Source organism: Haliaeetus leucocephalus, unplaced genomic scaffold (genome assembly GCF_000737465.1).
Source record: "Haliaeetus leucocephalus isolate CR32 unplaced genomic scaffold, Haliaeetus_leucocephalus-4.0 Scaffold933, whole genome shotgun sequence".
NCBI classification, from domain to species: domain Eukaryota; kingdom Metazoa; phylum Chordata; class Aves; order Accipitriformes; family Accipitridae; genus Haliaeetus; species Haliaeetus leucocephalus.
In genome coordinates, this window is record NW_010973369.1 from 1311315 (window position 1) to 1331932 (window position 20618).

Genomic DNA, 20618 nt, shown 5'->3' on the forward strand with positions numbered 1-20618 from the left:
AATGACCCCCCCAAAAGGACAAAGCAGAGCAAGAAGTGCTTGGTCCTCTAGGCAAGCTGACAGGATGGAGGCAATAAGAGGACACATAAGTACAGATCTTTCTGTCCTTCACTCTGCGGTGCGGATGCATTAAAATGTAACTGCTTCTTCAGTTATAGCTGCCTGGCATCTAAGACACCCCAGTGAGAGCCCTGTAGTCACTTCTAGGGCTTTGAAGACAATTCTGTCTCTAGCAAATATCTGCTCAATGTCCAGACCATCTCAGAGCTCTATGGTGTGGTTCCTTTCTGGACATTTCTCATGGACCTCCAGACCTTCTATGTCCCTCAGAGAGGCCTGATTGTACCCTCAGCTCTGTTATAGGAAAAATGAACCCAAATGTATGTTCTGGGACAGTTGCAAGGGGAGCTAGGTTGTGTTCCCCACAAATTCTGTCATGAAATGTAAACTTAAAAAGGAATGGATTTCCCAAAAGAGAGAACTTAGCCGACACTACCCATCAAATCAAAACCAGCTGGCTGTGGAAGCTGAGTGGTGGCCTGCCTCGTCATGCTAGGTGAGAAGGCAGGTCTTTTCCACCTCATTGTGCCTGCCAAGACATAGAAATCAAAGCAAAAACTCAACTTCAGTTGCTGATACCAGCTTTGGGTTTTGGGGGGGACAGCTGGGAAGGGAATGTGTCCTAGCTATCCCATTTTCACCTCTTTTCCCCTCTTTCAAGAACTGGATGTTCTCAGTTCAGCTTAACATGAACAGGAAAGTTAACAGGACTTATCTTGAAAGGAAAGTGATTTTACTGCAGGTAAGCATGCCGCCTCCTCCTTCAGATTAATGCTAACCAGATGGCCAACTGTCTGTAGACTGTTGCTAAAAAACACAGGCAGAAATAATCAGAGAGTCTCTAGGACAGACACAGAAAACTGATATAGAACTGGAAACATGCCATGAAAAAGCCCAACTAGCGAGAAACTTGGAGCTGTGTGCAGGATTGTCTCCAGCACTGGGCAGAAACCTTCTGTGATAAAGCAGGTGGATTGGCAATGGCAGATGGATGTTTTGCACTAAGAACATGAAACCTGCGCCTTGTTAACAACAGGAGCTCAGCTCTTCCAGAGACCATTTCTGCACATGCAAACCAGGCGCACATGAAAAATGCACCTTCAAAGAGGTGGCTTGCAAAGGCTGATCTATCCCAATAGGTTGGCATCAGTACGAGCTGGAAAAGATCAATGGGACAGACCTTCTCTTTACATTACAGAAGACAATGTTGATGAGATAAAAAATGTTTCAAGTAATAAGAGGTTATTAATGCTACAAGGTTTAATTTGGGAATGTGTCCAAATCTCCATCCCTACCCTGTCAAGGCAAAGAGTATCCAAGCTTTGGATGGTGTTGCTATGTAGCAAGGACAGCAGAATCAGTACTGATTCAGTCATTGTTTTTTAACAATGGTCTACGGCAAAATCAGTAGGCGCAAAGTGTTAACTGGAGCCCAAAGCAGACATGGCCTGGTTCCACTGTACCTTTCCCTGAATGAGACATGGTATGGGTGAGATGGGACCTGGTGCTCCCCAGTTTCAGATTAATTCCAGTTAGAAATCAGCTTTGGATTTATTACATGTAACAACTGCCTCCTCCTCTCCACCAACGTGCATTTTAACATCTACTACAGCAACTCCCCATGTATTTTGGTAGATCCATGAGCATTTTAAAAATCTCTTTTTCGTGTTTTCATTTTCACCCTCACTCTCAGTAAGTCCCAGACTTTATCTTGGCCTGTGTGGAAAAAAGTATTCCCTGTTATTGCTCTGAACTTCCAAATCTCAATTCCCATGAAGTTTCCCTGTTAAGGGACATTCCTGATATAGCTGTTCTCGCTTTTTTGTTCTACGCACTGTTATAATTTCAATTATTTTATTTACCTCCTTCTTAAACTTAGCATCTGTCATCGTAGAGGAGCTTCTCAGGCCCATGATAATGTCTGTTTCTACTATTTGAGACTCTTGTTTTTTCCTTCTCCTTCTTGCCTGACACGGGCACAGTACACAGCATACAACTCTCCACCCCCCCACCCCCCCCCCCCCCCCCAAATTTTTCCTGTCCTTTAACACCTTGTCCCTGTGCAGGGTTTTTTGGGGGAGCAGCCCATGTCCTTTCTGGCAGTTAATTCAGAGCATTGCAAGCTTTACGAGTAGTGAATATTTTTCCCCTCAATATGCATTAATTCAACACTTATCAATACTGAATAAACTGCCTTAGCAATCCTGCAGTCCATTTCCCTCCTATGTTTAAATCTCTCTGAATTCCCTTTCTCCTGTCCCAAATATGTCCAATTTCTTTGTGTCACCCTCAAATTTTATTCCTCACTGCCTATATCCAGCACTGTTAATAAAAAAGCATAAACAACACAGCATCCAGGGAAACAACAAAACGTTGAGAGACCCCCCCAAATCATGATGTGCATGGGTCTTTAATCATTGCTTTTTCTAATGTTAGCCAAACAACATAATAAAGAACAGGAGAGATTGGCAAAAAGTGCTTCTCCTCTACAGAAGATGTCCTGGGTCAGGACAGCCACACCCTGACTGACCTCGCTCTTTGCTATTCCTTTTTCTTGCTGCAGCACCTCAAATCGACCCAAATTCCTCCACCTCTGTCACCGCAAGGAGAAGGCATGTTCTTCCCAGCTACCCCATGAGCTCCACTTGCTCTGCCACCAATTTCCACAGAAAGCAGACGGGAGGGGTATTGGTCAGTGGGGGAAACCATGTCCAACGCAGCCCCAAGTGGCAAGGGCACGATGTCCATCACAGGGCTGCCCATGTTGGCCACTACATATCTGGCTTTGGACTCCAACTCCAAAGCAACAACCGACGCAAAAGCAGCAGGCTTCAGACAAAATAACATCAGTGCCTCTCCGCTGGGTGCCTGCCCTGGGTGGTGCACTGCCGGTGGCTGGAGGGGAAGGGAGTAGATCCTGCTCCCTCTAACAGCACCATGATGTCTAACAGCTGCCTATTGCAGGTTACAGGACATCTCGATCCATAATGAGAAATGCCCACTGCAAGAGAGATAAGTGAGAAGTATAACTCTGGCAATTTCTACAGATGTTGAAGAATTGCAGCAATACACTTCTCCCTCCCTTGTGCAGCCATTTGGAGAGACCAAACAATTTCCATGGTGTAAACGAAAGGTTCCTAATGGGATTCTGCAGAGCTGGGAGACAAATATAACAGCCATGCAGAGCATTAAGGAATGCTTTCCAGCCAGCAGAGCCAAAGTGAAACACTCGGACATATAACATTACTGACTGGCTCGCTGCCATGCATCAGATGCAGAAACATTTTTCTCTTTCTGTGACAAGCTGCATCTGTAGCAATCATTATAATTTCTCTTGACATTGCATCGCACACCTCTTCACAGAGGCAGGACTCAAGTAGCATTCTTCATTTCAATGGTAACTTTGATTTTTCTGGGCTATGGGGATGTAAAGTGTTTCAGCCTGTACCACTAAGGCAGAAGGGAGGACTGCCAGGAGCTGTGTTTTTCAGGGTGTGCTTCACAGCTTCAACGCTTTTGGTCTTCTGCGGGGGTCTGGATTTGGCGGCTGGACCTACCCAGGTTCACACCCACTCCACCAGTAAAATGCAGGCAGAGATTGGGATGTTTGTTGAAGAAAGTGAAATCTGACACAAGATTCATGTTTGTGTTCTCCCTTGCTCTCCACCATCATTCACACTAACAGCAAACCCCACTGAGTCCACAGGCAGGAGAAAACTCCTCTGAAAAGGCTAGGATTACCATTTATATTTACCAGCTGAGGAAATCCTACCTACCAATTAGAAACCATTTCTCCCTTCACTCCAAGCGATCAGCTGAGTGACTGATGTAGCTCTTTGATCTCCTCATTGCATAACAAAGCCTGTTACAGCCTATTATTTTTATTGTAAGCACTTTCTGTTATTTGCCTCTAAAAACAGCTCCCATTTAAATAATAAAAAAAGACTTACTCAACGTGCACACACCTACAGCAGTGAATAGTCATCATAACTTCTACAGCTGAAACAAAAGCCATGGAAATTTCCACCCTTTTGTGCTCTCCTGCCCTGGGCGTGCGCCAGCGGCAGCTGAGCTGTGAGGATGGCACCAACTCTGCCTCCGAAACCAGCCACTGCATGGCCATTTGGGTATGAAACTTCCGGAAAGGCAACTGAAAGCAAGCCACGTAATGCAGCATGAGTGCTGATTGGAAATGAGCCTCAAAGTTGCACGGACCCTCCTTGTCAGCAAGGAAAATCCAGGGCAATGAGTAATTGCTGGAGCAGGTTAATGCAACCTGGTAACATGCAAAGAGGAGGCAAATGACAGCTCAGAGATAAATATGATTGATCTAAGGGATAAGGGCAATTAAAGATGGGCTGCAACATTGATCAAAATGTGCAAGATGGATGGCAAAGAGTTGCCAGACATGCTAGTTTGGTGGGATAATTGACAGCACACAGTTTTTCCTGCATCAGAGGTGCTGCTGGTTAAAACTGGCAAAAATTATTCTATTTACAGCTGCATGATGCAGTTCAAAGGAGACTTTATATTGCATCATGATGTGGGGTGTAAACACATATGGGAGATTGAAGACTTGAAGGTGTGGGAGAGGTTATGATGCAAATTAAAAACCTTCACTTGTCTTTCTGAGGCTCTTCCACATGGCACAGACACACAGCCACATCTCCTCATTATTCCCACGGAAACAAGCATGCATCGCAAAGAGGGGAGCATAGCACGGGACAGAAAGGACAGCAAACGCGGTGAATATATGGTGCAAGCGCCCAGTGGGATGGAGGGAGCTCCATCTCTTTGGCAAAAACCACCTTCCCCGCATTAGACCGTTACTGTCAGTCCAGACAGGTGGCAATGAAAGCTCAGCTTTGTTTTGCACACCCATGCCGACAGAAGTGACAGGCAGTGAGCAAGAACGGGATGCAGGAGAAGGTGCAGAGACACATGCCTTGGGGATTATTGCTGCCTGGAAATTATTTTCCCATGTGTGACCCAAACAAAAATAAACCCTCAGATAACCTGTACCATTGACTCATGCACAAAATAAGGCACAAAGACAGCATTTTGGGGAGGGTGGAAGCAGATTCTGGTTGATCAGCTGCTAGAGGGTTGAGTACACTCAGTAAGAGGCGAAGGAAGAAGTAAGATACTGCAGCTCTCACATGAACTTTTTGCAGTGCTGATACATACATATAGCTCAGGCTGCTGGTGAAGCGCAGGTCTTGGTTAGTGGAGAGTCCCTGGAAACACATTAGTATTTACTTACTGTTCCCAAAGGGGTTGGGGTCTCTGAGATCCAAACAGGACCTAAAACCATTGCACGAAAGACGACCAACCTTTAAGCAAAGATGGTTTGACATGGTTTATCTCATGCTGCAATTATAGGCAAGACATTTTGCAATGCCCCAAATAAGTTTGCATGGGCAAGGGTAATTCCAGCACTTTCTGTTATCTGCCTGACTGTTCAATGTTTTTATCTTTTCTAATGCTAACTTTTGGCACCATTTCCTACATTTTTACAAATTGTGATAGGAGGGAAGAAGGTGGCAGAGATGATCCCACAAGCACGCCAGATCCCAAGCCGCTGGGGAAAGCCCATACAGGCACCAACCCCCGGCTTCTGGGGCCAAGGTGACAAATCCTCCATGAAGAGACAGGTAACTGGCCAGGCTGGAGCACTCTTTCCCCAGAGCCACATCCTAGACTCCAGAGAAACTCTATTCCAAATCTCTAGTTCATTTTTCAAAGCATGTTCTCATTTGCAGGATTTTTTTGATACGGGCAAAATTAATTTTTAACCTCACCCAGAAAAACTGTTGAAGTGGGACTGTTTGCTAAGAAGGGGAAAAAATGTAATCCTACAGAAGTACAAAACCTAAATCTAAAGGGTTAAAACTAGGCTAAGTAACAGGCATCCATGTGCATGTCTGTATACTAGAGACAAATACATTTTAAGATCAGAATCAGTTCTTAAAAAAGATCCATCCCATAACTTGAACGTATTTACTCCAGTTATTCGATATTGTTCTGAAAACCTCCTTCATGCTGTATTCATCTTATCTGCTACTGTAATTCACAGATTTTATTTCCCACTATATTTTTAATTTATATTGTGTTTTATTTATACTACTGTCTTTTACAAAACCCCAAATTTCAAAACTGACATAAGCATTACACACATAAAGTAGACTTCTTATTATCAACATGGCATAAGAGACAAAAAATGACAGGAATAAATCTTAGGTTTTATGCTGGCAAGATGTTCTGCAAAGTAAGTGACATTTCTCAGCAATACAAATTGTACATTAAAAGATAATTTTCAGAACATGATACCAGCTATGGAGTGCAACACCATTATGCAAAGTAATATCGAAGCCATGCTTTAGCAAACGGTGTTTTTATGTTGTACTAGTTTGGCATCAAGATTGCATCAGGTCTTGTGAGTAGACTTTGGAGTGATTAAGTTTACTGTGCACAAAAGCCAGTTATTTGGCAAACTGTCAACACAGTGTAATTGATATTTTAATTACACTACTAATACATACATGCTGTTCACAATGAGCCTTCTTGTTGGTGTTACACAAACCGTGTATATATAGTGCTGATTACTGTTCCAAAGAATTTTGCTTAAATGCAAACTTAAAAGCAATTGGTAACATTTTAAATTGCTATAAAAACAAATCAAATTGTTTTGCAAATGCTTAACGGCATGCAACACGCACCACAGTGCAAACAAGAGGGACCGTCTCACTTGACATATGTTCCGGGGATAATGGGTGCACCCTCCCCGTGGTTACAGCACAGTTATTTTATGGCTGATAAGGTGACTCTTTAACTAGTGGGACTGCCCCGGAGGCACCGGCTTATCAGAAGGATAGTGACCAACTCAAGGAGAGGCAAGGAAAGATTAGGAGGACGAATTTCTATGGAATAGTTAAAAGCTGCAACACAACTGGATTGCCATGCGGTGCAGAGACGGTGCTTAATTGAAAGCGGCAGTTACACCACCTTGGGATGGGACCTGCTGCCTTTCTGGCCAAGCGATGAGTAGGGGGAGATAAACCCAGTTTGCAGCACAAAACCAAAAGGGACACAGGCAAGAGAGACACTTCTACAGCCAGACTCACACACACACATTGACTCCCGCTGTGCAACACCCTTCCAGCATGGTACGATGTGGTGCTGTAGGTAAGAGCACATTTTAATGCTTTCCTACACCCCCTTGCTATGGGACAGAAAGAAAAGGGTGGACACGAGCATGCAGAAGTGGCTGCAGCACGAAGAAGGATGGATGGATAAGAAGAAATCTAGATCAGGGGCGCAATGAAAAGGGAGGGGGTGTGGGTGTGAGAGCACTGTGTTTTACAGGCAGCAGATCTACTGTGCACCTCTGGCTATTACTTTGCACCTGTATATTATTCTTCTGTCTTGCCTCTGTAGATAGTAAGTTCTCCAAGGTTGGAGTATCTCCTCCCTGTAGGTTTTGCACTGTGACAAGCACCTGTGACTCTGGCCCAGGTATGTATAATATACATGACATTACAATTGTAACAGCATGTAACTGTAGTAATAATAATGATAATAATAATAATAGTAGTGATGCAATAATATAAAGCAAAAGTAATTTATCGGTGGATATCACAGAAAATCTCCTAAGGGTGAGACCTCCTAGAGGACGCAGTAATCCCATGTGACCCATCCTTTGAGAGGTGCCAGGTGGAATTTGTCATGTCGAGGCAGGATCCCCCCAGACGAGAATCCAGCACTGGCTGGCAGAAGTCTGCAAAGCTCAGGAATACTTTTGCTATCAAGCGCTTTGTGTATATCGCAGGTCTCGGAGCCCACCTCCATACAGCTATGCCAAAGGGAAACTGGGCCCAAGAGGTGCCGTCCATCAGCCAAATCCTTTAGCCATCCATAAAATTTGGAGGCTGCAATCAAGCCTCTTTTCTCGGAGGAGACTGTCTGCAGAGGGAAAACCCGCTTTATAAAGCACCAAGGAGGAGATACACAAAGACATGAACAGGAGCAGTATCCTCCTCCCCCGGTTGGGTACCTACCTGCCTTTTGGAAAATCACTTCTCAAAAACCCGTTGGCCATTTCCCTACAAGTGCAACGTGCTCTCACAGCGGCAGCGCCAGCTCCCCATCTCCTCTCCTCCTCCCTGGCCCTTCTCCATGCACAGCCCTGGCCAGACACAGGCAGGAGGCATGCTGAAGTAAGGGGACTTACTATAGCACGAGACAAAAATAGGATTTCAAACTACTGGAAAAAGCAACTCGGCTTATTGCAAAGTAAATTAATTAGTTAAGTGCTGTTGCTCTGTTGGAGGCTGACCATAGGGGATGGACCAGCGTGAAAGGGGAGCGGGGACTGCATCTGCCTCTGGAGAAGCTACTCTGGGTCGAGGTTGGGGCAACACCTTGCTGGGGATCACCAGAGGCCCAGCAGCCTCCCCTTGTGCCCAACTGAGCTGCTGAGGAGCTCTGAGAGGTGTTCAGGAAAAAGGCAGGTTCCCATGCAAGCTCCCCACCCTGGCAGGTGAAGGTCACCCTCTCGCAGACCTGGCAGGCCAAGGTGGCACCTTGCCTTCTTCATTTCCCTTGTTCAGGGAGTAAATCTTGCATTAGCGAGCAAAACCCACATCTGCTTTGCTGCTCAGCTATCACAACAGTTCACTTGTGTGAGAAGTGTATCATGACACCTTACTTTCTCGTATCTCAGAAATGGGATATCCATGGGTGAACCCAAGGACCAACCACACAAGCATACTGGCAGGAGCTTGGTCCCTCAGGTCCCCTCTTCCATGCACAGCCCAGTCCTTGTAAGCTCTGCTGCTGTCTGAGCACTCGCAGAGCTGGGACCTGAGTGTGACTCCCATTGCCCCGATTCTCTCCCAGCAGCACTTGGTAGGGACCACTCAAGAAGCATCTGCATTAGCTATGTGAAAAGAGGGGCTGCTGCTCTGCCAGGAGCTGATACTGGTGTTCAGGATGACTGGGAAGCTCAGGAAGGACCTCTCCCATGGAGGAAGAGGACCTATATTCCCACAGGGACCTGCACTTCTGCCTGCAGGCACCAGCTCTGCACCTGCATCTCCAGCATCAGCAGTTGCTCCGAGAGCACAGGCAGGAGCAGCAGCATTCCTGCTCTCCCCGAACACAGAGCACTCAGCCACGACGGCTAAAACTTCAGAAAGTAACTATCCATATGTGCCCCCTCCTCTGAGAAAGCATGTTTTTAAATACATACAAGAACAATTTACTCCTTGATTGGGAATCTTGTCTCCCAGGTTCCGACCTGGAGTGAAATTTTATGACCAAGCGATAAAGCTCGGGGGGAGGCGTGGAGGGAAGAGTGCTTTCAAATGAAAATGCCAACAGATACTTAAAGCCAGAAGCATGTGTGGGTGTTGCTAAATTAAGCTCGCAAGTAGGTGGGGCAAATGCCTTAAACGAGTTTGTGAAGGTAAAATAACGTTCATTAAAAATAGAAAAACAACTGAAAAAATATCCTTTGTATTCAACTTCACACTCGTACATCATAATGTTCCAGTAAAAGCCCATTTTCCCTTGAGATAATAAAAGAATTGAATTTTTCCTTATCGGTCATCTATTTTTCTAGCTAAAGCTATTACTCCCTCTCTGCGGTTGCTAGGCAACAAGAAATATTAATAGCAGCTTTTATTAGCTTAGCTTTAGCAGTGGAGTACCAGAATGAGAAAATGGAAAACATAAATGTGTTACATAAATCTTTCAACCTTTCAGGGTTTGTGTTAGTCTCTGTTTTCATAATGATTTATTGAAGTGATGGTTCATTTATGAGAAAAAGGAGTGTGAAATAAGAAAACGGAACATTACCCTGAAGGACTGTTTGAAAATAAATAATTATAGGAGGTGAAGAAAAGCTGTTTAAAACCATTTTTCTGAGTTTTATAAAATTTAAAAAGACATATTTCTTTCATTTATTGCCTCTGAGAAAAACACTAGCAGGGAATTGCAAACAGGGCTCTGTTTAATACAAAGAACCCTTCATGTATGGTTGTATTATTACTATTTTCCACCGAGGGCTCATGTTCAGGAGTTTAGTTTTTAAATACTGAACCATTAATAAGCAGAAAGCCAAATTAGTCAAAAGCTAAAGCACACAACACAAAATTGCCAGTGCAAACTTATTCAGGACTGAAACACGGGGGACTCTGCGAAGTTTTTGCTACTGGTGACACACTGCCAGCCTGTGGTTTGACGGAGCTGGTTGAGCATTGCCTGACTGCTGCTCTTGCTTGTTTGTTTATTTATTGAGGCTCTTCCGATGAGCTTGAACTTGCTCTAAAGGGCACTGCTGCATGTACGCTGCATTGGGATATAGGTTATTTTAAATAACTTATTTTAACAGGCAGTCATTCAAAATTATTGAAATATTTATGTATTGGAAGCATTTACCAACAACATGTAAGTTGTATTGCCTACAGGGATCACGTATTTCCAATGACTTAGATAAAAGACTGGCACATCTTACTTGGCTTTTGTGTCAACATCTAATTGGTTTCTTTCTTATATCCTCTGTTGGAAAACTTTCAACGCTCACTGGCTCTGTATGGCCACGTCCAACTGTGTTGCCTACCACCGAGCACCATGACCACCTTCCTAGGGCTGTACCCAGGGCGATCTAGAGAGAACTGCTGCGATCCCCACTGACTCTGGCTCAGGCTGTAAATAAGAAATGCTGCTGTGTTTAATGGGGAGCAGCGGTCTTGGGAAGGATGGGAGCTGGGGAGAGCTGTGGAGCCAAGATTGCTGGCCAGGGGGCTGGTCTTGCAACCTGCCTGCAGGACAACCTTGCTCGAGCTCTTCGGGTGGGCACCAGAGAGGCCGCTTCTCCTTGGAGCCCTACACCATCCCCACAGCTCAGGCATGCACCCCCCAGCTCTGGGAAGGGACGACTTGTCCTTTCCATTTTTCATGCGGGAGACAGGCAGGTGTGTTATTGCTGAGTTGTTTTACTGTTTTCCCCTCTATGTTCCACAGCAAAGCCCCATAGCATTGGGAAATGGCTATTCAGGTTGTAAAGTCAAGCAGCTAACTCTTCAGGAATTTCAAGGTTGCACTTGTCCTTGCTACTATAATTCACCTCCGTTTACCGGTTACTCTCTCCCCTCCACATAAACAGGTTCCACAGGTAACTGAAAATTTGACACTTTTACGCCATGAACGTGTATTTTCGCCACTGAAGATTTTTAATATTTTTCGAATAATCTGTTTCCACTCAACAAACTGAAACAAAGAAGTTCCAGGCTGTGGCTGCAGCCTTTTTTCACTTGCATCAGCTTGCTGTGAGCAAAAAAAAGTTATCCCACCGGGCTCAAGGAAATGTCAGCGCCTTTAAAATAGTCACAAAGATCTCTCATCGTGAGAAGCACCAGGAAGATGCAGATACAGGGCTAGTTGCCAGTCTCTCCAATCAAACTATACCTGCTACAAAGCCAATGTTTGCTCATAACAGCTGCCACATGTCCAAAATGATGCTTCCCCCAAGCAAAAATACATGGCTCCACCCTAATTTCACCGGGCCATGGCAAAGCAGGAAAGGAGTAGGGTGGCTGCAGCCCCACAACATGTGCCATGGGAAAACAGGCTGATTTTTTGGCATGCCACAGCATGGCAATGTCCTTTGACCAAGCTTGGAGGAGCACAAGGTTTTGGGGTTTCCAAGTGGTGGTGGTGGGCTCTGGGCAGTGCTGTCCCCCTGACCAGGGCCTCCTGGCTCCCCCCACCCCAGCACAGCACCCAGGTACCAGGCAGTATCCCACCTGATAAGCAGAGATACCCCCAGCCCGCTCAGCCGCTATCTAATATTAATGGAAATATGTTTTGCGCTGCTTTGGAGATTCTTGGGCTCTGACCTTCATCGCCCTTTGTTTCTGTCAAATATGTTCTGCCAAATCCCTTCTGAAATCTCATTTATTCACAGCAGCTCCTTAACCCAGCGGGCACCCCACCGCGCTGGCGATCGCCACCGATTCATGGCGTTTCTCTGCCCCTTCCCCTGCTTTCCCCCATGTCCCCATGGCCCCCTGGTCCCAGCCCCAGTGTGGCCCCAGCCCAGCAGGTCTCCCTGTGGATCCCCGGAGGGCTCAGCAGCTGCTTGTCCACACTGTAACACTGCTGGGATGTTCACAGTGGGCAAAATCACTCTCTTTCCAAGGAAAACATCTTTTCTCCTCTTTGATTATTTTTTCCTAAATACTCCCACTTCCAAATGACAATCACATCTCTTCTATTTTCTTTCCCTCCTGCCATTCCTGCTCTTTCCCTCCTCTTTCCTTCCTCTTTTCCCATAGCAAAAGAGAGGACAGTACCAAAAAAAAAATGCCCTGTATTAAGAATTTTCTGTTTGTTTTTTGTCACCAACACAAAAAATAACATGTCTTCCTCAAACAAGCCAGCCCTGCCTCCTCCCCAGCCTTCCTGCACCCCACTCCATCGGTCCTCCTAATGTCATGTTTTCTGCCATCTCTTTGTCTACTCTTGTCCATCCACCCCTGCTTCTCTCCTCTCCAGCTCCCTGCACCCTACCTTCAGTGTTTGAAAACTCCCTTAAGTTCTAAAAACTGATGGGGGAAAAAAAAAAAAAAGAAATAAAGTGACAAAAACAGCAGTGAAGAACCATATTATGTAAATGTAGAGCTGGTCCACGGGGCACAGCGAAGTGCACAGAGGTCGGTGGCATGGAGAGTGCTCTAGATGACAATGCTGAAGGGATAAGGAGGTAATGATGGTTTTGTTTTTTTCCCATCAGGGTACAGCTGCTTTGCTTGAATGAGGGGCTCCAGCTCCTGATACCCCATGGCTGGGCTGGAGCCAGGAGCAGGGTCTGGCATGCAGCAAATCTACCTTCACTCTCCAGCTCTCATCCTGCCATGGGAATTTCTGCGCTGATTTAAACTTGCTCTGACTTGGTATTCATCTGCATAATGGGAGCAGCAGCCTCCTCCCTTGCAGAGGCACTGGAAGGCTTAATTCAATATAAGGATAATGTTGGTACATCCCAGGACAAGAGACACACCAAAGGGGACAGCAACCTGCACCCGTATTTTCCTTATTCACTTCTGAGCTGCAGAGGAAAATTCCAATCCCCATTGCTCTCAGCGAGTCCTAGCTCATGTCTTTTCAGCAGGTCGAGATTTTTTCATGAGGATGCCTTGAAAAAATCCCAAGCCTCAATCTACATTAATAGAGGAAAAGTCTGACCAATGTCTAAACATTTTACCTTGAATTGCTTGTCATTTGTCACTGTATTCAAACCAAAAGACATGGCAGCCAAGGCAGGAAATAGCTGCATACGCAAAAACCAGTATGAACTACAGCAAAGAGCAGCAGCAGCAAGGAGAGAGGCTCCCAGCTCCAGCATCTGCATGAGCAACATTGGTCCTGGAACAAAGACAAAACCTCCGCACGCCTCCTCCGCAGTGCTCCGGCAAGGCTCGCTCCCAGCCTGGCTTCCTATCACTACCCATGCGGCAGTAAATCCTCTCTTTTTGGAAGTGTTAGCAAACAAGCCCCTTTCTTGATTTGGAGGCTTCCTGCTGCAAACACCCACCCGAAGGTGGTTGCCTTTCGGGCAGAGTTGTAGCACGTCGTGCGCCCTGTGCCGTCGTGCGGTGATGCCTGAAGCACAGCTGGCTTCATGGGGAGACCACCAAGTGGGCTATGGCTCGATGGGCATGTGGGCAGGATATATTAACCACATGAGTCTAAAAATCTGCTCTGTCTCTGGGATTTTATTGTGTTCTCATGTGCATGTTCTGCTCTCATTACCACTAACAGGAGTTATATGTGTGCGACGGGACGAACGCTGCTGTTGTGGGCTGGTGCTGGAGTAAGGGGAGACTTGATCTGGGCATCCAAAATAAAGGGGCTAGAAGGTGTTACCTTTCAGTGGGAGAAGTCTGACGGCATGGAAAAAAGGCTTTGACAGGAGGGTAAGGCAGGATTTAATTTTGACCTAAAATCGCAACACAGTTCACTCCTTGATCTACTTCCTTTGCTGCTGGGACCTCTGAAGATGTATTACAGCTCCAAGGGTTTCTGCTCAAAACTAAACAGTTTCAATTCACTGTCGGCTGGAAAATTCAGGGTTCACTGGATTTTTTATTTTCGTGGTAAGGGGCAAACAAATCTTAATCTCTCTATTCTACGTTTACAGCCCACTAAGCCCCCTTCTTATCTTCTCTGGCTCAGTCCTGATTTATTGTCACGATGCTGCATTTGTAAAACAGTACCATAAAGTAAGAAAGAGAACATTTCCCAAGGACTACTCCAAAATAAATTATTTTAGATGTACAGAAGCTGCTTAATAAATCCAACTATTCTTGTTTCTTTAGGTATTTTAGAAAGTGATTTATAAGTCCAATATCACCTCTCAAAAATGAGACAATCAACACAGGATAAAATTATCGTGTTATGAAAATAGGGGTCAGGCAAAGGGGCTGTGCTTTAAATTAAACCAGGGAAAAATATTTCAAGTGAAATTGACTCTTTTTGTCTCAGAAATGAATGTTTTAATCACCTAAGAACCTAAAAGCTAACACAGAGGCCTAAGTAATATTTAATTCCATAGAAATATGCCTCTGTTCAATATTGATGGGCAGAACATGATATTTTTCTTAAACACACTAACAATGAAACTTTGAGACACATCAAGACTTTAGAAAGCCTTGGGATTTTCCTAGACTAAGAGATAATATCCCATTTAAATATTTAAATATCGCTACCTTTCAGACCATTATCTATTCAAGCAATCAACACCAAATGTTCTCCAGCTAGTGCAGTGGCAGACTCGCAGGCATACTATTTAAGTAAAATTAACTCTGATATTGATGCCATCCAATGGCACCAATGAAAATCAATGATCTTAAGAGAGAAACAATGTAGAGAACTAACCATAGGGCTAAATCTGCTAAAGAGGAAAATATTGTTAAACAGCAACAGTATTAATTCGATACCACTGTCAAAATCAAGTCACAACCTTTCCTTGGTGCTGCTGATATAGAAGCACTGTAAGGTCTAATTAGCCTTGAAGTTTCTTCCTGGAGCTGCACTTCACTTCATTACCCCTGCCTTATTTATTCTTACAGAAGAGTCATTTGAAACTTTGCAAGGTATCCCCTTGCCACGGCATGAGCCAAGAGGCAATTTGAATTTGCAAGTGCAAGGAGGGATCTCATTCCCCTTGAAATCAATTGGACAGCTTTTCCTTCATGGAGCATCCGTGCTCCTCCTGCTGATGCCACTGGGGCCACCCTGGCAGCAGGACTCAGGCGTGATGGGCTGGGGGCTCTTCCCAGCGGGAGAAAGGATGCAGGGCGTAGGGGTTATGAACTAGGGGCTTTGGCTGGTCACCTTCACATGGGGGATGGAGCACATACACTTTGCTCGGTTCAGTGAGGATGTTACATACACGGAGGAAAACAACATTTCCCCCTGCTCTTGAGGGGTTAATAAGGCTCAGGAAGACACCAAACTGGACACACAAAATTGCCGCCATGCGCACGGCCACACAGGTGACTGCAGAGTCTGCCACTGCACCCTGACCCTGGTGGGCAGCAAGGCTGGGCTGTGTCACCAGCTCTTCCCAACCCCCACTGCAAACATCTCATCGTTAACGTCCTTCTACATTCAATTGACTCATAACTCAAAATACAGAGTGGCTTTAATGAAAGACAGTAAGAGGGGAAAGTCACTGACCGTGGGTAGCTGGCTGGAGAGAAGATGCCCATCCTGACTCAACATGTTGGAGACCATGATGGCCGGCAGGTCCATGTTCTGGTAGGGGTACGCTGGTATCAGGCTGTTTGGAGGGAGGCTATGGCACAGGGAGTGATATCCAGTTTCGTGGTCCACCAAGTGCAGGAGGGAAGGGTCAGGGAGATTAGGAGGTGTTATGGGAGGGATCTCATAGTCTTCATTATTCTCATTCTGACCGTTATACGTCTAAAACATGAAAAAGACATTTTGCAATGCGTCACTGCCTTGTTGCTTCAGCAGAGAAAAGCGATTATTTGTGTAAGAAATACAAAAGCACATTCCAGTGAAAATGTTTTTGTTTTAATAGAAAAGACATCTCTAGTCCCAGACATCAGCAGGTTGTATCTAGGTAGGAGCCAGGTAGCGAGTGTGGCAGCACTGCACTGTCTGTCAGGGACACCACGGGTCCTCGCACACCTCAGATCCGCGTGGGGCATCCCCACTGCTCTCCTCTCCCACGCTGCATCCCTCTAGCACATTTTTAGCTTGCCAAAACCTCAGCAGAAACCTCTGCGCCCGGATCGCAGCCAGGTGAGCTATGCTCACAGACCCCACAGCCACGAAGGAGCATGGCCATTTCCCAACCAGCTGCTGCATTTTTAAGTCAAAGTCCCTCCCTGGGCACCCAGCTCAGCTCTTACAGTATCTACAGTTTGTATTTTATTTTCGAGAGTTTTTATGAGAATTAGCTCCATAGAAATAACTAATACTTGGGAACAAGATTCCCGTTGATTCCTCACAAACTCCAGCACAGAAGCTTCACCCGGGGAGGGAGGTTTGGAAACAAAGCTGTCACTTTTAAAAAAAGCCTTTAAAGAAAGCTGCATGACTTCACCACACATGGAGATTTGTCCTTCCTTATATCCTCATCCAAATTTCATTTGGAAAAGTGTTCCCTCTCCTCCCTACCAATGCTCCCTTGAGGTGACCACGAACATGCAGAGATGTTGGTACTCCTTGTGCTTCCCATGTTTTCTGGTGACTTGTTTACTTCTAAGCATTCCAATTTATATGGAGAAAGAATATGTTATTGCACCTGTGCAATCGTTCTCGCTTCAGACCAAAACATATTTGCTTCATAATGTAAGTCTGAATCTATCCAAAAATATTAATTATCAACGCAGAATATAATGAGTCTCTGGCAGAGGAGGCTTATTCTAAACATCTACTGTTTCACATATTTTTATAGCATATGAAATTCTGATTAGCCATAGTATTATACACATGGATTTTAAGCTAAATTTCCCAGATCACCTAGTTTCATGGTTGGATTTTGACTTAATACTTGATTTAAGAGCAAAACCCCAGATGTGTGCAAAACCAGTTAAGCACTGTAGGCTTTATTAATCCATTGCCCCAGAGCTCACACTCAGATTCATGCTCTTCATCACCCCAGACTGCGGGGAGAAAACCCTTAATAAAATAAAATAAAACCCATATTTAACCGGAATACAGCAGTCAGTGGGAGAGGCAGCGGGGAGCAAGGAGGTATCTGTGGATAGGTGGAAGGGCTCCCAGTGGAGAGAGACGTGTCCCTGCGGGGTGTCAGAGCAGGTGGTCTCTGCTGCCTCACCCCAAAACCGGGGCTGGAAGCGCCTCATCCCCTGCTAAGCTGAACTCCCACTTCTCGCCTCCCCTCAGCCCATTGCAAAAAGAGACAGAGAAAAGAGCAGGTACTGCACATCCCACCCGACCTTTCATGTTCGCCTGAGATTCCCACTGGCTGTGGGGAAATATGAGTATGCAAGAAATACAAGACGGAGCCTGGGCTGAGATAGCTCTGTACCAACAGTTACTGTTTGGGGGAAATTCAAGCCCAGCTTTTTTTCCAGCCAGCTTCTGTATAGCAGTGGTATTATACAGGGAAGGCAGGGGGCTGAGAGGATGTACACAATGGCAGACAGATAGATCCCATTTAATATGTCTAGTAGTTAGGTTTCCGATTGGGCTATGCTCTTCGAGGTACACCGATTATTTCCCAGTTATTTAAGAGGATTTCACTCCATGCTTTACAGAAAGGGATTTAAATAAATCATCGCACAGCAAACTTGTTCCTCCAACTGGTTTATTTTGGTATCAGGTATATAAGCAAGTAGCTTTGCTGTACTTAACTAAATTATGTAAAACCCACTCAAAGTTTCCTAAAGCTCTCTTCAAAACTACAAGTTCCTTGTGTTGCTGCAGAGCAGCTCACCAAAGGGCTTTGAGGTGGTTTTGTAAGGAGTGCGGAAGCCCCGTTGCCCTGCTCACCCCCCTGCGCATTTCTGCCTCTGTTCTATTCCACCCAGGGAAAAAAAAAAAAAAGACCTGTTTAAATCACAAAGCTTTCCGAATAGCTACAGTATTGTGCAGACATATCAAAATTACAATCAAAGCTGTACACAATCAAAATCAGATTAGACAATATCCAATCAACATAATCAGACTCGGCGCCTGCCAGCTTTTACACCCTATTGCTACAAACAATTTTCCAAAGCAAGCCACGTTTATTCTATGTATGTTTTAAATAGATTGCTAGAAAGATAAGGAAGGGAGATGAGACAGATAGACACTTGGAAGGGTGGGAAAGGGAGGTGATTTATTGTCACACGTGGTGCCTATTGACACGTCCAAGGTGACGTCTCTGTCCCCATGAAGGGTGGTCTCACGCCATGTGCACAAAAGCTGCCATCTCAAACCCTTTGCCAGTAACACCCAACACTCCCTTCTACCACCATGTGGGCTACGCTGCAGATTATATTTTCTATTCTTATGTTAATTTAAATTAAATTAAACAGCCAATTATACATTATAAGGATAAATTACAAATTAGATTAGTGAGCTGGTCTGAACCCATTCATCCCACCAGGACGCCAAACGCGAGTGCAGAGAAGCTCGCCCTGCTAAAAGGCTGCCCGTTACGGTACACAAAAAAAGCACAGAAGATCTAGGATTTTCCACTGTCAAACAGATGACAGTTGTTGTGATTACACATTATTCCTCTTCAAATTAAAACACTGAAATCAGCTGAAACAACAAACCTTTTCTTGCAAACCCCCTCTCTCGGCTCGCACTGCAGGGCAGATGGGCGCTGCTTGGAGTGGCAAACCCCTGCTTCTGCCTGCAAGCAGGATGGAGCAAGAGGATCGAGCCAAGCACTCTCGGGGGGGGACATTGCCTCTTCATTGACTCCTTCCTTGCCCTCAGACCCCCATGCGTCTCTGCTATAGAGGCTGTGCTGCAGGGCCAGGCACCAGGCATGGACCAAACTGCCCTGAGCACAGCACTGGGGCTATGCCCCATACTTGCACAGCAATGCCACAGGATGGCATTGCAGCAGGTACAACCAACCTCCAACAGCAGCAAAATCATATTTAAACCTAATTTTTCCTTCTTGAAATACAAGTTTGAACAGGGGTCCCTGGAGCATCTCCGGTCCACCTCCAGATTCAGAGTCAGAGGACAGAGGGGTGAAGGGGAAGTGATGTGGAGACATGAAAAGATGCATCTGTCTTGCTGTGCTCATGCCACGCAGCTTCCCCACCATCCTTTCTTCATGCCTTGCTGGGCCACTGCTCCCTAGATCCATGCCTTTGGCATGGGAAAATGTGGAGGAGTCTGTAATGGGGAGAAAGGCTCTGGTTTCCAGCAAGGTGACACCCAGGCCACATCCAGGACCAAGAGGAATCAGAACAGGCAACCACATTCCTGGCTGCTCCCTCCTAGCTCACAAGCACAGGGCTGGGGACATGCTATTTGCATTCGAGAGGAAAGTCAGAACTGATGAACCCCTTGCAAGAGCACAGGGTGACTTACACAGCAAGGTCCCATTGCCAGAGCTGCAGTGGGACCAGCAGGCACAACCTGTGTTCCCAAAGCACCAGAGGGTCTTGGAGACAACCCCATGTGGCCTCCTGCCAACGCTGCTCCCCACCATAGGGACAATATGCCAAGATCTCCCAGGCTTCCTGTACTCCCTGAGGCTTTTCAGGAGAGGGAGGCAGAGATGGATAGGAGGCAATCAAAACTCCCAGGATCTGCAGGTGACCCACAAAAGGCTAGTGGGGAAGGACACAATGGCTTGTGCAGCAGGAGAAGGATGAGAGGGAGGACAGGGAAGAAGTGGGGCTGGAAAAGGGCTAAGGAGCTGGCAGAAGCAAGTCCCTGGAGGTAGGATGAGTGAGAACAGAGGGTGACACAGCAGAGCACTGCAGGATGGCCCTGGCCAACCAGGGAGAGCAGAGCTATTTGAGGATGAAGAGAGAGGACAGGAGTCCCTGCCTCTTGCATGCATGCTCAAGCAACAGCGCTGTGCACACCCTGAGCAAAGCTGTGCTGACCAGAGCCCAGGTGGTTCTGTGGTGCATATTTGTGGGGGCAGAAGAAGCAGGAGTTGCAGTTAAAGGGTGCCCCGTATGGACATGGAGCTGAATCAAGAGTGTGGGTGGAGAACAAGAGCTTTACAGGGGAATGAGCTGGTCCCTCTGTCTGCCTCCAGTGTCCCAGGCATGGGAAGCCTGAGTTTTAACAGTAAAACTGGATCTTCTTTTATACAGCTGGATAAGCACCTGAATTATAAGCTCATCAAGTTGCGGACATCTTCTCTACTTGCCCCTAAGCTGCCTCTGAAAGTTACTGTGGGTCAAGGAGAGAAGCAAGGAGCTCTCACTCCAGCCTGTCAGCATCCAGCAATGAGCAAGCTGGAAATAGTGCGGAGCATTTTCACAGCAAGCATCTACCCTTGCTGTAGCAGCGCAAACACCCGCAACAAAGGA

At 45.9% G+C, this 20618-nt stretch overlaps 1 protein-coding gene across 1 annotated transcript in view; it reads right to left on the minus strand.

Annotated features, from left to right (window-relative positions):
- The window catches only part of TOX2 (TOX high mobility group box family member 2), a 94208-nt gene that overhangs the window by 49988 nt on the left and 23602 nt on the right, over window positions 1–20618 (minus strand). The window contains exon 2 of the mRNA XM_010584058.1: window positions 15805–16050. Within this exon, the coding sequence (XP_010582360.1) occupies window positions 15805–16050 (246 nt within the window). The remainder of the gene's footprint in view (window positions 1–15804; window positions 16051–20618) is intronic.